This window comes from Gymnoscopelus microlampas (genome assembly GCF_963454915.1).
Source record: "Gymnoscopelus microlampas genome assembly, chromosome: 4".
Classification (NCBI taxonomy): domain Eukaryota; kingdom Metazoa; phylum Chordata; class Actinopteri; order Myctophiformes; family Myctophidae; genus Gymnoscopelus; species Gymnoscopelus microlampas.
The window spans coordinates 57,025,839-57,043,250 of NC_139941.1; the positions used below are offsets into that span (position 1 = coordinate 57,025,839).

At 41.4% G+C, this 17,412-nt stretch overlaps 1 protein-coding gene across 1 annotated transcript in view; it reads left to right on the forward strand.

Moving 5' to 3' along the window:
• Positions 1-17,412, forward strand: part of LOC311044154 (mediator of RNA polymerase II transcription subunit 27-like) — a gene marked incomplete at its 5' end in the record, with an annotated part of 192,628 nt that overhangs the window by 11,472 nt on the left and 163,744 nt on the right. Inside the window, one exon of the mRNA XM_084055573.1 lies at positions 2,838-2,968. Within this exon, the coding sequence (XP_083911699.1) occupies positions 2,838-2,968 (131 nt within the window). The remainder of the gene's footprint in view (positions 1-2,837; positions 2,969-17,412) is intronic.

A 17,412-nucleotide genomic window follows, 5' to 3' on the forward strand; every position in this document is an offset into this window, starting at 1 on the left:
CTGTTTTAGAGTTGTGTTATTGAACAGATGGGTGTGTTTATCTGGGCCGTCTAGCAGCATCTCTGCCTAACCAGAGTTCAGGAGCTTATATTCACATGACATGTAGAGATGGACACATAACATTTTGTTCCTTTTTGACACCGATTCCGATAACCTGCGTATTGGTCCATACCGAGTACCGACTCGATACCAGTGTGTAATTAATCAATATTACAGGAGAGGGTGTGCTTTACCGTCATTATTGGCACGCCAGTGATAAGGTCAGGAACGAGGCGGAGCCGAGTTCCGCAAGCATCACTGAAGTGCCAATAATGACGGTAAAGCACACCCTCTCCTGTAATATTGCGATTATACAACAGTTACCAACAAAACACATCCAAATGTATTCATATTGTGGGGCAATTCATAATATAAATGTTTCGCTATTATCCGTTTCCCTGTAAAGAGAAGAGTTTATTTGACTGAGACATTAAATAGTCCCTGTAGCAGCGCTCTGAGGCACCGTCTCATCAACACAGCTGATTCCAGTAGGCTATATGCTCCGTCGTAGGACCATATCACGTGGCCAAAATAACTGATCTACAAGCTGACAACGTGTCGCGATAGTGACGCGTTGTGAACTTGTAGATCGGCTGTTTTCGCCGTGCGATACCTTCGTACGATAAAGTATAACATACACTGGACTGTTAACGAAATGGTTAGTTAACGACTGTTAACGAAATAGTCCCGGAAACATTTCACAGCCCAAGCTGTTGACCTGACTGTAGTGACTTCATTCCTAGACTTCTCTAATTTATCCAGTTCTTCATTTGTCATTGGAACATATCTCTCATTTGGTTTCGCGTTCTCCTTCTCATCCTCTTCTAACCATTGATCAACCGTAAGTCCACCAAATAAGTCAAAATTAACAACATAGTCCATGTTGCATAGCTGTTTGTTCTCCGGTGGCGGCGGTGGGTCAGGCTACTTACGGTCTGTTTGTTTTCCTACCGTGGGACAGCATGACATATATGGTCTAATCAGGTGCGGGCTGCAGTGTGGAGTGATTTATTAATGTGATTAGGCCCGTGCTATCATGCTGGTTTGAAGCACGGCTAGATAGCTATTTCAACCAATCAGATTGCTTGGTCGGAACTACCTGTTGTATAATTTAAACATAATCTAGGGCAGTGGCTCTCAAAGTGGTGGGTCCAGGGACCCTCAGGGTTCCTTGAGCTGGGTTCCAAATGGACCCTTACAGGGTCCGTAACGGGTCCAGTTGGTCCCATTTGTACACTCTCAGAGTTATTGGGGTCCCTGACATTTTGAGAAAGTTTGAGAAGCACTGATCAAGGAACTGTTACTGTACATGTTACTGTACATGTTACTGTACATGCAGTGGTTGTTTTAGTCCACAGCACAAACCCCATGTGTTGGTCACAGAAAATAACCGATCTACAAGCTCTGTAGATGTATTTTTGGTACAGAACAGCAGGGTTCAAAGGTTAAGCATTAGTTGAGTTGAACTGATGTCAACGTCTTCAAACTGGTTTACCAGACACATGTCATACCAACTATGACCACTTGGTGTCGCACCTGACTCAGGAATATAATAGAGGCATGAATAGGAACCAACAGAGAACCACATCATGATTTAACCCATTAAGACCAGGAACACATCTGTGTCATTTGTGGAACAACATATTTTAGGATGGGGGTCCGCTGCCAAATACAATCATTTTGATGAGATGCGGGTCCACTGACAAATACATATCATTTTGATGAGATGGGGGTCCGCTGTCAAATACATATCATTTTGATGAGATGGGGGTCTGCTGTCAAATACATATCATTTTGATGAGATGGGGGTCCGCTGTCAAATACATATCATTTTGATGAGATGGGGGTCTGCTGTGCTGCCAAATACATATCATTTTGGGGGTCATGTTGATTTGAACTATTTGGTTGCTACTATATATGTCTATGAAATGAATTCAAGGACCTCAATGGAAACAAGTCCGCAAGGACTTTTTTGGCCGGACCTTTTAGACAAAAGTATTATAAATGTAAATGTGTTGTTTTACATTATTTTGCCTAAAAAACATTTCAATCAATCAATCAATCAATCCTTGACATGGAAATGTTTGAGAACATTAAGAATATTATAGCAACATATATTTTAAAAACAAAAACTGTTAGGATTTAGAAGACATTTATATAATCCCCAAGAAGCAAAGATTTGAGTTATGAATGTGTGCTTAATAATACAAACAAATCAAAGATTTTGCACAAATGTTATGGTTTTTCAAAAATAGCAGATCTACGAGCTATGAGCTTGTAGATCCGCTATTTTTGAATAGCCAAAGTTTAAAATATGGTTAAAGTGGTTGAAATGAGTGTGACACTGTATTAACACATTTAGCTGGGGACCCCCTGGTTTCTCCAACAAAGAACAACTGATGGAGCATGAGGGCTGTGTCAACATTCTGACATTTTACATGACCATTACTTGTCACACAAATGCGATTAATGATGTAATTGGGTTTTTGTCGTTGAACATAAGTATGTATAAAGATTACATTTATGTTTGGCTTTTAGGCTTTGAAGTCGCACAGGTGCAGATATGACAAATAACATAAATGTACAAAGAAATTACTTTATGCTTAAAAAAAACATGAATAGTGAAAATTTGCCACGTGTTGTGAGCTTATAGATCTGCTAGTTCTACTATTTTTGAAAATGTTTGAAAAGATTTCAACATGGAAACGATGATGACGATTATGCAAAAATAATGTGATAATTGTGACGACTCCTAATCAAGCACAGAGGTGAAAGTTTATATTTGAATACATTTCCAGCTCCAGTACCACGCTGGCCTCGCCTCCAGTTTGTTGAACCAGCAGTCACTCAAACGATCGGCCAATCAGATGGGAGCGTCGGCCAAGAGACGTCCCAAAGTCCAGCCCAGTACTCTGGTTCTGCCTCCTCAGTAAGTACAGTACTACTTTATGGATTGATTGAAAGTACAGAGGTACAGTTATACCATGACCAGGGGTGCACATAACTTTTTAGGTCTGGTACGCAGAAGAGCACCTGGACATGTGACTTGGTGCGCATGGCGCCCGTCCCGTTTTGTCAACGGGGGGGGGGGTTCAGCCCGGACAGTTTTGTCAACGGGGGGGGGGGGGGGGGGGGGCGGGGGTTCAGCACGGTGCCCACCGGACCGTTTTGTCAACGGGGGGGGGGGGGGGGGGAGAAAAAAAGGACGCTCTGCTTCTAAATTCCGCCGATTTTCGCCGTTTTTTTTTCTCATGCTGTTAGATAAAGCCCCCAACGTTGGTGCCCTGTGCTGCTGCGCTGATTTTATCCGCCAGATTGGGACGTTCACGGCATATTTTGCACCATTACGGTGCGTTCATCATCGGTGACGAGTGCCTCTAACAGCCGCTGCTGGCTGCGTGCACGCAGCGAGGCAATGCGAGGCGATGCGAGGCGACGCGAGTCATATCTCTCCCCCTGCGCCTAATGGCTGTACATGGGGCCGACGGGTGCTTTAGAGTGATTGTGTTAGTGTGGCTTCAGGAAGTAAATTCCTAGCCTCGATCTCCAGGCTTTTATTTTTTAGTTTTGCTAAAAAATAAAAGCTTGGAAATTCCTGTCCCAGCTGTTGGTGCGCAAAAGCGCCTCGCGTCGCCTGATGTGGTGCGCATTTTTTATTTTGGGTGCGCATGCGCACCTGTTATGTGCACCCCTGACCATGACGCTAAAATGGTCATCCACACAAGTATCCTATACTATCCTACTATCCTACTATAATTCTAGTAACCTCTGTCTGTCTGTAGTGGTGAGTGAAGCTACCCGGTTCTCCTCAGTGGCTGGAGCAATTGCTCTGATTTTGCACACAACCATTGACCATTACCATCTGAACTTAACTGTGAAGCCCCTTTTTCAATTTCATCAAATCTCAGCTTCTTATTAGCGTTTATGTGTCAAACAATGTCGCCTCCCGGGTTGCCAGATCATGTGCGCATATCCCCCCACGGATGCGTCGACCGGGTATGGTCTAGTGTGTATAAATACCTTGTGACTGTTAAGTTATATCACCAGCAAATCTTCAGATAATGATATATTGGGTTCTGAACATTTTTTTCATTTTTTTATATTTTTTATTATTATTATTATTATTTTTAAACTCGGGATAACTCGTTCTGGCACTGAGAGAGTTAAGTACAACATGAGATGGACAGTATAGAGACTATTATGTGCCGTAAAGGATCGGTATTGATCGGAATCGGATCTATTTTGGTGCTGCCTGATCGCGATCGGATCGCAAAGATCTTGATCACAGCACCTCTAATTGGCTCTCTGGGTGGCAAACCTGGAGCCGGAAGTTCAATCAGTGTTGCCAGATGTTGCGAGAGAACCGAGCATGCTATGTCTATAAGGGGTGATGCTATGTCTATGGGTGAGGGGGGAGTAGGTTCAGTGAGTGGCTGTAGTGTCTCAGGGGAACATGTAAGGGGTGATGCTATGTCTATGGGTGAGGGGGGAGTAGGTTCAGTGAGTGGCTGTAGTGTCTCGGGGGAACATGTAAGGGGTGATGCTATGTCTATGGGTGAGGGGGGAGTAGGTTCAGTGAGTGGCTGTAGTGTCTCAGGGGAACATGTAGGGGTGATGCTATGTCTATGGGTGAGGGGGGAGTAGGTTCAGTGAGTGGCTGTAGTGTCTCGGGGGAACATGTAAGGGGTGATGCGGGTCGACAGCTTCTGGTTGCTTTACCTGCCCCTTGGTTTCAGCTAGGCCTCTGCGGTGGCCTTCAGTGTTTCAATTCATCACTTTCATTCAATGACTAAGAATCGTGTGTGTGTGTGTGTGTGTGTGTGTGTGTGTGTGTGTGTGTGTGTGTGTGTGTGTGTGTGTGTAGGTATGTGGATGACGTCATCTCTCGTATTGGAAGGATGTTTCCTGACATGACCATCGAACTGTTCAGACCCAACCGAACGTCGGCTGTACTGCTGGTACATACATACACACATACGCACACACACACACACACACACACACACACACACACACACACACACACACACACACACTGATGTTTAAAACTGCTCCTTTTCAGATTTCTCTTTTTTTTTTAATACAATTGGCTTTTGAGATTTTCCAGTTGGCCCTAATGTGTGATTTGGGAACCCACTGGAGCGGTTGGCAAACCCCGCCCCCAGAGAGCCGCTGGAATCCAGAATGTATATCTATCTAATAATTGCTTCTCTGCTGGCTGGCTATACCCAAAGACTTTATACATTGTGCCCAATACATCCACCACTTCAGTTTCTACGTGTTGCTGGTCCAAATATTCTCCTCTTGATCCACACTTAGTTCCAGTTTTGAGCCACGATTGCATCATTTTAACTCTATTTATTAGTATCTTGCCACCTTTTAGCTTGTTATACCAAAATACCAAAACGCTCGCCCCAAAACACAGTCGCCCCAAATCCTGGTATTCCTAAACGTTACCTCAGTAAAACTATGCCTAACCTAACCTTATTCCTAAACTTAATCTCAGTAAAACTATGCCTAACCTAACCTTATTCCTAAACTTAATCTCAGTAAAACTATGCCTAACCTAACCTTATTCCTAAACTTAATCTCAGTAAAACTATACTATAAAAAATGGGGGCGAGCGTGTTTAGGGGCGAGTCTGCCAGTTACCACCACGGCCACATCACTGACACAAAGCCAACATAAACACGCCACTGACAACATATTAATATACAGGAAAGCAAAACTGGTTTATAAATCCCATTTCCATGATAACCTGGTAAAGTTATAAATAATCCATAGAAGTATTTTGATAGTAGCCTATTATACGTTTTTATATTATTTTATATCTCAGTTCCCACTTTTTTCTTTTTTGGGGAGGTTGCTCTGCGTAGTGCGTACCACCAGAGGGGGCCTCGCGTACCACAGGTTGAGAACCACTGGGTTATAGCACAAGCGGTATAGGCTTTGGAATGACGTTTACTCTGCCAGGTGACTCTGGGTAAGGTGTTGTAAAGTGTTGTAAAGTGTTGTAAAATGATGTAAAACTGTTTCTCTACCAGGTGACTCTGGGTAAGGTGTTGAAGGCCATCGTTGTGATGAGGTCGTTGTTCATCGACAGAACCATCGTCAGAGGATACAATGAGAACGTTTACTCTGATGACGGAAAGGTACCCGTCTGTCTGTCTGTCTGTCTGTCTGTCTGTCTGTCTGTCTGTCTGTCTGTCTGTCTGTCTGTCTGCCTGCCTCTCTGTCTGTCTGTCTGTCTGTCTGTCTGTCTGTCTGTCTGTCTGTCTGTCTGTCTGCCTGCCTGCCTTCCTGCCTGCCTGCCTGCCTGTCTGTCTGTCTGCCTGCCTGTCTGTCTGTCTGTCTGTCTGTCTGTCTGTCTGTCTGCCTCTCTGTCTGTCTGTCTGTCTGTCTGTCTGTCTGTCTGTCTGCCTCTCTGCCTGTCTGTCTGTCTATCTGTCTGTCTGTCTGTCTGTCTGTCTGTCTGTCTGTCTGTCTGTCTGCCTGTAACCATAGCAACTGGCAGAGGTTATCTGATCTCCATGGTAACGTGTGTCTGCCTGTCTCTTCTCAGCTTGACATCTGGTCCAAATCTCAACATCTGGTGTTCCAGAAGGTACACACACACACACACACACACACACACACACACACACACACACACACACACACACACACACACACACACACACACAATGAAAATCAGATCTACAAGCAGAATAATATAAATGTTTTAGAGGTGAATGGTTCAGAATATGATCATCTCTCAGTGAAATGTGTTTGTGTTGTTGCTAGGTTACGGACCACGCTACCACAGCTCTCCTCCACTACCAGCTGCCCCAGATGCCTGATGTGGTGGTCCGCTCCTTCATGGTGGGTTATCAATACTGTTATCAATACTACTGATGTGGTGGTCCGCTCCTTCATGGTGGGTTATCAATACTGTTATCAATACTACTGATGTGGTGGTCCGCTCCTTCATGGTGGGTTATCAATACTGTTATCAATACTACTGATGTGGTGGTCCGCTCCTTCATGGTGGGTTATCAATACTGTTATCAATACTACTGATGTGGTGGTCCGCTCCTTCATGGTGGGTTATCAATACTGTTATCAATACTACTGATCAGTTATCAATACTACTGATCAGTTATCAATACTACTTAGGGGTGTCACGATACGTCTCATCCACGATTCGATTCGACTTTCGATTTTAAGGTCACGATTCGATTCGATACGATATATATTTTTAAAACGTCCTTTTTTTCAGCTTTGAGGGCTATATGATTATTAATTTAGGCTATTGTCTTGATTTGTAAAGAAAAACACGTTTCTCAATAAGTCCCTTTCATTTGAATAATATCAAATGAGAATAAGAAAAAGGGTTTTATGCCCTTACAACAACAACATTCTTGTGAAGCTCTATAACTAAATAAAATCTAAATAAATACAAAGTTGAACATGTAAGAAAAAAGGATCCAAAGACAACTGTTATTTGGCTACATGTTCTTAAACTTCTTAAAATATGTTCACATTGTTTGAACAGGTAAGAGCTTTAACAAACAAGACATGTGAATAATAAGCTAAGCCATACTATTCACTTTTTATTTTCAAATTCTTCTTCAAGAAGATGAGCATGTTCACATGTTCTGGAGTGAGGGCATTCCTTTGAGCTGTCACAATGTCTCCTGCTGTTGAGAATACTCTCTCACTTCAACACGTGTTGCTTGAACAGCAAGATAATGTTTGGAGAGCTTTGCTAAATGTGGATAAGACTGCTCATTGTCTTTCCACCATTTCAGAGGATTTGACTCTAGAGGGGTGACTTTGACCATCTTGTAGAGCTGAATCTCCTCTTCCACAACTTCAGGCCATGCTTTGGGGGCTCCTGCTACTGATGTGGTGGGGGCTGTGCTAAAGAAATTGCCAAACAGTTCACTGAGTGCTGTTTTCTTTGCTGGTGGGGCTCCAGATGCAGTCTCTAAACCTTCTGCAGGGCTCTGGCTGGGCTCTTCTCCAGAGGCCTGGGTCAAAGGTCACACAAAACGGATAAAATAAATGAGAGGTCTATGCTTCCCTCCTGAGGCCATTTGTGGTGACATTTTTGGTGTGCTTACTGTGCTATCATGAAATATTAAAATGTTCTTTAAACTAATTACATCTCAGAAGAATTATATCACTTTTAATATTTAACATGACTTTTTTATATTGGGTAAATCTTAAGATTTCTTTGTTAAATGAATTGACCACATACCTGTGTTGGATATATACAGTATATATGTATATACATATATATATATATACATACATATATACATATACATACCTGTGTGGGCCTGGGATGCTGTTGCAAGATTTTCTCAGCCAGAGTTTTGAAGATCTCACTCCGAGAGAAGTCATCCAGGTGGGGTAGTGACTTGAACCGAGGATCTAGTGCAGTGCTCTCATTCAGGAACTGTTGAAGTGTTGGGTCTGAATACCTCTCCTTAAAGTTACCTGCTATAGCAGATTTAATATCCCTCACAGTTGGTGAATCTGTGTCACTGGGTCTCATAGATGTCAGGATTGTGTGTTGGAGGGGAAGGACCATAGATACAGTGGGTTGCTGTTCAGAACTTAGCAAAGTAGTGACTGTTTTCAAGGGCTTCAGTACCTCGACCACCGCCTCCATGACTTTAATCTCTGCATCAGTGAGGGTGATGAGGTCCTTCACATTCTGTTTCACGCTGTCCTCTGTGAGAGCAGCATAAACTGCCACTTGCTGCTCTAAGTAGCGTTCTATCATTTCATAGCTGGAGTTCCACCGTGTCACAACATCTTGAATTAGCTTGTGAGGGGTTTCATTTTCCTTACAAAGTCCTAGCAACGTTTGTTTGCTATTGAAGACAGCTGCTGCAGTTGTACTGCGGTGGAAAAAAGCAACTATCCTCCTGACTTTGCCCAGAATACGGGACATCTGGTTAACTCCTAACCCCTTCTGTGTTGCCAGATTCACTGTGTGTGCAAAACAACCTACATGTGGCGACATTCCAGCCTCTTTTGTGGCATTTACTATGTTTTTGGCATTATCTGTTGTCACAGGGATCTTTGCATTGGGTCTGTCTAATTTCCATTCCACTGCTGCTTTCTTCAGGTAATCAGAGGGGCGGCCATAGCTGAGTGGTTAGTGAGCCCGCCTAGGGAGCCAGAGGCCCTGGTTGCCCCAAGTTCGATTCCAGGCCAGGCCAGCATATGTGTCGATGAAATGAAATGTGTCCCTGAGCAAGACTCTAATTGCTCACAGGTTCTCATTGGAAACAAGACCGCAAGGACTTTCATGAACGACCTGTTAAAGGGAATTATCCTTTAGACAAATGTTCACTTGTGTGGGCATCATAAATTGGGAGCGTTTGAAGTACTGGGCTTTCGATCTCCCAATTCTCATTAATGTAGTGAGCTGTTATGGTGATGTAACTCTCTGTTGATCTGGAGGTCCACCCATCTGTTGTTAAGGCAATTAATTCTGCATGGCTCAGCCCTTCTATCATTTGTGCCTTCACCTTCTCATACAAGGCAGGCAACACTTTTGTGCTCATATGCGATCTGCTTGGCATTTCGTAACGTGGTTCTAGGACACTGATCAAATGATTGAACCCAGTGTTCTCCACCACTGAAAGGGGTCGCATGTCTAATGCTATTAACATCCCAACTGCGCTCGTTATTTGTTGAGCGCGGGTCGAAAGATGTGGGAGTTTGGCTCTATAAGAGCCTGGAATTGTTGGCTGTGTCATCCTTTTACCGGCCAGATCAATGTCTTTGTGATGCCTGCGAATATGCATCCCAATATATAACGTGTTGCCTGAGCTGGGATACGGTACACGTGTAGAGCATAATCGACAAACGGTAGCCGTTTTGTTAACGCGTCGGGCACCCTCATAATTCACTGGGAAGCCAAAATATTGCCAGACTTTTGACTTAAAGGAAGCGGGAGGGTTTTCCAATTCTTCCGTTTGTGTATCATCATTACCATCACTGGCTTCAGCAGTGGCCATGGTGAAATGTAATGTACATTACATTACATTACAGTCATTTAGCAGACGCTTTTATCCAAAGCGACTTACAATAAGTGCATTCAACATAGGTAGGCAAGGAAACTACTAATCACCAGAAGTCTTAAGTGCATTCTCTTCAAAAACAAGCAACTAAGAGTATACCTAGCGCTATGGTAAAAGTGCAATATATCAGCTACCTACTTTCTTAAACAGATGAGACAAATAGGAAAATCAAATGAGCAAGAGCTAAAACAAATAAGTGTATTGAATAAACAAGATCCAATGAGACAAGAGCTCATACAACTAATTGACAACAAGTAGGCAGGCAGAGAGGAAGGGTAGTGTTTCCTGAAGAGGTGGGTTTTCAGCCTGCGGTGAAAGATGGGCAGTGAGTGGGGAGTTCATTCCACCACTGTGGGGCCAGAACACAAAAAAGCTGTGACCGTGTAGATCGGCCAGGACCAATATGGACTACCTTGTACTACTGTCTGTGGACCCTGTCAACTTCAGGAATGTGACAATCCACATAACCATTTTATTCCAGAGGAGCCTGAGGATGATGATGAATGAATAAAGACCACAATACATGTATTGTAGTAGTACAGACGCAACGCTACAGCGGTCTCTCTCTCTGTCTCTCCTCCAAACTCCTCTGCGGTGTGCAGTGCACTGTGTGTGGGTTTGTCGTGTCGTCTTTTTTTTCCTCCCCCGACGTAAGCACGCATGCGCGATGCACGGAAAAACACAACAGCAGCTCCAGCATGGCTTCACCCGGACGTGCAATCGGATGTGCGCATGCGCGGGAGTATTTTTTTTTTAATCACGATACGGCTTTTGATTTCGATACACTGTATCGTACGTCATTTTCGGTTCGATTTCGATACGTATCGAGTATCGTGACACCCCTAATACTACTGATCAGTTATCATTCATTCTGATGTGGTGGTCCGCTCCTTCATGATGGGTCATCAATACAGTTATCAATAGTGTTATGAATACTGTTATCAATACTGTCATCAATACAGTTATCAATACTGTTATCAATAGTGCTGATGTGATGATGATGACAGTGTGAGGTGTTGTGAACATGTAGAGAACTTTAACCCATATGTAATATTGTGTATATGTTGTGTATATATTGTGTATATGTTGTGTATATGTTGTGTGTATATGTTGTGTATATATTGTGTATATGTTGTGTATATGTTGTGTGTATATGTTGTGTATATATTGTGTATATGTTGTGTATATGTTGTGTGTTAGACGTGGCTGAGGTCGTACATCAAGTTGTTCCAGGGCTCCTGTCAGCGCTGTGGGCGTTTCCTTCAGGATGGACTTCCTCCAACATGGAGAGACTTTAGGACCCTGGAGGCTTTCCATGAGACCTGCCGCATGTAGACTGACTGTTTATCTACTGACTGTTTCTTTACTGACTGTTTCTTTACTGACTGTTTCTTTACTGACTGTTTCTTTACTGACTGTTTATCTACTGACTGGATGACTCACTGGAGACAGACAGACAGACAGAGGACAGACAGACAGACAGACAGACAGACAGACAGTGAAGATCCAATCAATCACCAAATGACTCTGTTGAATTTAGCTCTGTTTTGTTTACATACATTTTATATGAATAAAGTTTGTTTTGAATGTCAAGCTGATAAAAAGGTTCAAGTGTTTTGTAAGAGAGGAGAGGAGAGGAGGGGAGGGGAGGGGAGGGCCATTCCAGAGCCCCAGCACACTGGCCCTCATTTATCAACGCGGTGCAGACCAAATAATGGGCGTACGGCGAGATCACAGCAACTTTCAGCATTTATCAATATATCCTGACTTTGACTTCAGCCTACGGCCCGTTCAGATCTCACGTCAGGTCTGAGGCTGTTGTTGTCTTTGGCTGAACCCGTTTGTTCCATCCTAGACCTGCAGAGCAGCATGTCTGACCGTCTGACAGGCATCTGAACACATGTATCCACTCCAACATGTATATCTAACACACTAATAAATAATCCCTGTGAAAATATAACATTTTATAAACTCATTTAAACAAACTGCTTTAACAGTCATTCAGATAAGATTGCAGATCTGACTGCATTGGCTGTTTGAAAATAGCAGATCTACAAGCTCACAACGCGTCGCATCTCCATTCGCCAGGCGTTGTGAAGCCTATATGACTGCTTTATTTTAGTGTAACTCGAACGCACACTGCTCGGTATGGGTTAAATAACAGGGGGCGCCATTGAGTTTTTCTCTGTGAGCTGCTTCATTCAATATATGTTAACCTCTTCCCTATAGCTACTGCAGGTGTAAATCAGTGTGTTGCCAGATTTATCAAAAGAAACAAACGGCCATGTCTATGAAAACAAGCCCAAAAGAAGCAACAAGGCTCAGTTTTACCACTTTGCATGGGCTATTTGAAAAAATCAGATCAACAAGCTCACAATGTGTCGCATCACATGTTGTGAGCTTGTAGATCTGCTATTTTCAAAACATATTGGGGACAAATATGTGGAAATATGTGAAAAATGTGACTGATCCGTCTTGATCACTTGACTAAAGAGATAATATGTACCGATTTGCGTGATGTTTGGACAACATTTTGTAGGAGTAATATTTTTTTTTTAAAGCGTTTTGCACAACCTCCTGCTTGCACTATAATAGGGCAATGTTAAAAGGGTGGCATTTGTTCCTCAACGTAGTGCAAATGTACGTGCAACGTTTTACCGCAATCGGACACTGCGTTCATGATTTGCGGCATTTTGTTCAAAACGGGCCACTCCTGCAAACTTTAGATGTCAATCTTAGCCAATCAGAATGGAATATGAAAAATTTAACAGATCCATCTTGATCACATGACTATAAAGATCATGTGTACTCTGAAGGAGTAATATAAAAGTTTGTTTTACAATGATCTTGAACGCCGCCTTCAGGTAGGACATGGAAAGGACACATGGTTCAGCACACCTGGGGAAAAACACATGTGGTGAATGTGGAGGTTGGCTTCTCTTGTATTTTCTCTTAACAGACAGTTAAGATAAAATACTGTATGAGTGAAATGTAAGAAAACATGAGGCCCGATTATGTTTCTTATTCCTTTATTGATATTGTCACATTCCATTCAAACCAAGCAAATTAAAGCCAAAATCTAACATCTGAACTTCAAACCATTCATGATCAGGGGTGCAGATCCCAGGGGGGAAGGAGGGGACATGTCTGACATGTTCCTCCAATAAAGTGTTTTTAAATAAATAATATCATTCAAAATCTATGTTTAATAGAAGCTGATTCCACTTTTGAAATCATTCTCACATACAGTAAACACAATACTTTGTGAAGGTTTTGTTTTTGACACCCGTGTGTCCTGATCATCAACAACTGACACATAAATGAATCCACAAGCTTCATCATCATCACTTGTCCACAGAGCTGTTAACTAGTTTAATGAGTGAAGTTCAGCCAATATGAACGGATAGAAACACAACAGTGGAGCTGAAAAACGGAAAGAAATAATACTGACCAAGGAATATCTAAACTGTCTGAATTAGACACATATTGTGTGTGTGTGTGTAGTGCTGTGTTGTCTATTTTAACTCATCAACATTAAATCAGATAAACAGACAAACCCTAAATGTTGTAAATATCATTAACTCAGTGTGTCCTGTCAGACCCCCTGCTGTGCAGATATCATCTGACTGTTTAGTTTAGATTTCTCAAATCATTTGAATTCAAATACATTTATTGGACTATTTATATTTAGTTATGCTGCAGGAACACATTGTAAACAAGTGTTTCATTACGCTTTAATGTGTTATCCTGGGTTTAAGTTGTTTTGTGATTTTGCTCGTATATCTTTGACCAAAATCTAATCAAATCAAATCTCAAATGGTGTGAATTAATGTGAAAGAATCAATGTTTGTAAAACCTGCAGTTAAACATGGAGGCATGTTCATGTGTTTGTAGTTAAATCATGTGATGTCAACCTCTAATGGATTATTTACATCATAACATTATAGTTTGTTTCATGCATTGAACATGGATTTGGTGTTTTGTTTTTATACCAAATGTCAGACAAACTGTAATCATTGTGAACATTATTAGTTGGTTTAAAATCCTAGCGTTAGCTCTGTGTTGGGGATGTTATTGATGAGAAGAGTCCTTGTTTGTGGTTCCCTCCTAAGTTGTAATGAGATCTGCTCCCCTGCTCATGATTACATATAAATCATGACATTTAAAAATTAAGAATTAATACTTAAAATGAAAATTATTTCATGCCATCAGTGTTTCCCATTCATTTCCTAGACTGTGGTAGCCCACCATTGTCTAATTTGGGTGGACCCGGGTCCACCCATCACCTCAGACCACCCTAGTGGGTCTAGGTCCACCCATAACCCCGGACCAGCCTAGAGGGTTTAGGTCCACCCATCACAGGGAAACTGATCATAACACATGAATTATCACACATTATAAATGATTACATAATAAATGACTTATGGTCAATTATAAAATAATAAAACCTTTTTCACAAACATGGCTGACTGACTTCCATTCAGATGGGTATCAATATTAATGTTATGAAGAACTCAGATTTGATGATCATTTATTTAATGTTTCAATATAGTTTAGAACTGAACTATTATGTTGTGTTTTCTGACGATAGAAACTATACATAGTAATTTGATGAACTGTCCACACTAATTGGGACTCCCTCTTCCTTTGGTGTTTTGCCCAGGTGGCGCCCCAACCCCAACCCTGACCTTTAACCTCACTAAAACTACGTCTATAAACTTAACTTTAACCCTAAACCCTGACCTTTAACCTCCGAAAAACTATGCCTAAACCTAAACTTAACCCTAACCTCATCTCAAAACCATGTCGACCTCGGCGAAACACCAGGAAAAGACAGAGTCTGCACACTAATTATCATTAGCTTTGGCTAGCCAATTATCATTTTTAAAGGACACATTTTACACATTGTGAAAAAGGTTGATGATGTCATCATTGTGCTGCTGTTGTGATTATTTAAAAAGGTTGATGATGTCATCATTGTGCTGCTGTTATGATTATTTAAAAGCTGAATGGACACACATGTATTTACTCCTCTCTACCAGCAGTGATGACTCTCTGCTTCTCTGAAAACACACCCAGGTGTTCTGTGAAAAGACAATAAACCAATAAGAATCAGAATGTATTAACTGTGTGAACATGTTAACACTTTAGAATAACCTTCCTTTATAATAGTAAATTCATCATTCTCAAATGATTAGTTGTGTTATGTGTTATTCATAACTGGTAAAATATTTGTTAGTGGTTAATGATTTAAAACGATGCTATACATAGTTAATAGATCTTGAACAAGTTATTAGTAAACTAGTTAAAAACCTAACCTCTCAGCAGCCTCCCAGCAACTACAGTAACCATCAAAGTAGAAACAACTCAGTCCATTCAAACAACATTTGACCAATACTTTGTCAATACATTGTCATCAGTGTTGTCTGATACAACAAATCATTTGATTATTAGATTCATTATTATAATAAATGTAGCAGAAGACACATGATAATGTGAATTCACACGACCGGGATGGTTTACCAGGCTAGTTGTTTCACTTCTTACACAAGCATGTTGTTTTGTGTATGTTTTATAGTTTTATACACTTTTATACATAAAACAAAAAAACAAAGTTTAGTAAAAAGAAAGAGGGAGTGAACCTGGGTGTGTGGGAGGAGTCTAAAGATCGTCATTGGTTGTCGGCACCAGAATACGACCTGATAGAAGAAGAAGAGAGACAGTTAAAACAGAATAAATCCTATGTACTATATTGTGTGTATTTCTCAATAAAATGCATAAATATACACACCATAACACAATAACACAACAACATTAGGGTTCAGTCATCAGGGTCACATGTTGCATCAGAACTAATGTGAACATTTGACTCTTATTTAGGACTAAATGTAACACTGATGTATTAAAGCTAAATGTGACAACATAGAACACACTTTGACCTCTAACTAGGTCGTCTAAACTGGTCTAAAGCGGTTAAGGTTCTAAACCAATATAAACCAGTTTAGGTTGTGGCTTTACGTGTTTGTTTGTTTGTTTGCATTTCTGTGAGGGTTCCACATGTCATGTGATCCTCTGTTGATCTGACCTCATTTGTTCCACTGGTAGTATAATACTTAATTAAACATGTTTATTAAACATGTTAATCACCTCGTTTCTTCCACTGGAAGTAGATGAATCCAGACAGGAACATGACCAGACCCAGAACCAGACCTGATGCTCCCATGGCCACCTTGTTCTTCACTGACTCTGGCGTGGAGAAATCTGACAATACAAATATTATATTAATGATATGATATGATATTATATTATATTATATCATATCATATCATATTATATTATATTATATTAAGACCTTTATAATTGATGATTATCTGCAGACATTAGTAAACTAAGCTGATCGATGTTTTTACTTTCAGCAAAACAAATATACCTTCAGGTACAAATAGAGAATAATCCTTTAACCCTTAAAGACAGAGTGTAGTGTAACACATTACAGTAGATTACAGTAACTGACCCCAGTCCATCTTGATAGGCGCGGTCAGGCTGGGATGTTCCACCATGCATGTGATCTTCTCTCCTGATCTGTAACACACACACACACACACACACACACACACACACACACACACACTACAATTAGGCACCATAGCATTAGACTGTTATAGGCAATAAGATGAGTTTATAATATATATTTTCATGATATTTAAAATAATCATGAAGTAGAATGTGTGTCCATGTGGATCTGCTCAGAGCTGAAGCGGTCCCTCCTCCCCGCCCGGTCTGGCAGTGAGTGAGCAGCTGTTAATTAGCATTAACATTAGGACAGATTGTGAAAGTAGCCGATCTACACGCTGAAACACACCGTGATTCAACACATTGATCCATTGGTCTTTTTTAATATTTAGTTTTTTGGAAAAAAAACCTGTTTGACTATTTTTGTGTAGGAGCGTGAATGCCCCGCAAGTGCACCTGCAAGTTCTCTGTGTGCGTTCGTCATGAGTGCACGACGACAAGCTTGCTGCGTGGTTGTGTCTGGAGTGGACTGGTGATAAACATGGTCGGGACTCGGGAGGAATCGTGTGTGTGTGTGTGTGTGTGTGTGTGTGTGTGTGTGTGTGTGTGTGTGTGTGTGTGTGTGATTTAGTATTAGCCTACCAATTAATGGGCCATTTCCAGCAAGTGAGTAACACGTGTTTTATTTTTAAAGAATGTATAGGTGTCTATTAGGTGTGTATTTCTATGTATAGGTGTCTGTTAGGTGTATACCTGGGTGTGTACTCCAGGTAGGAGT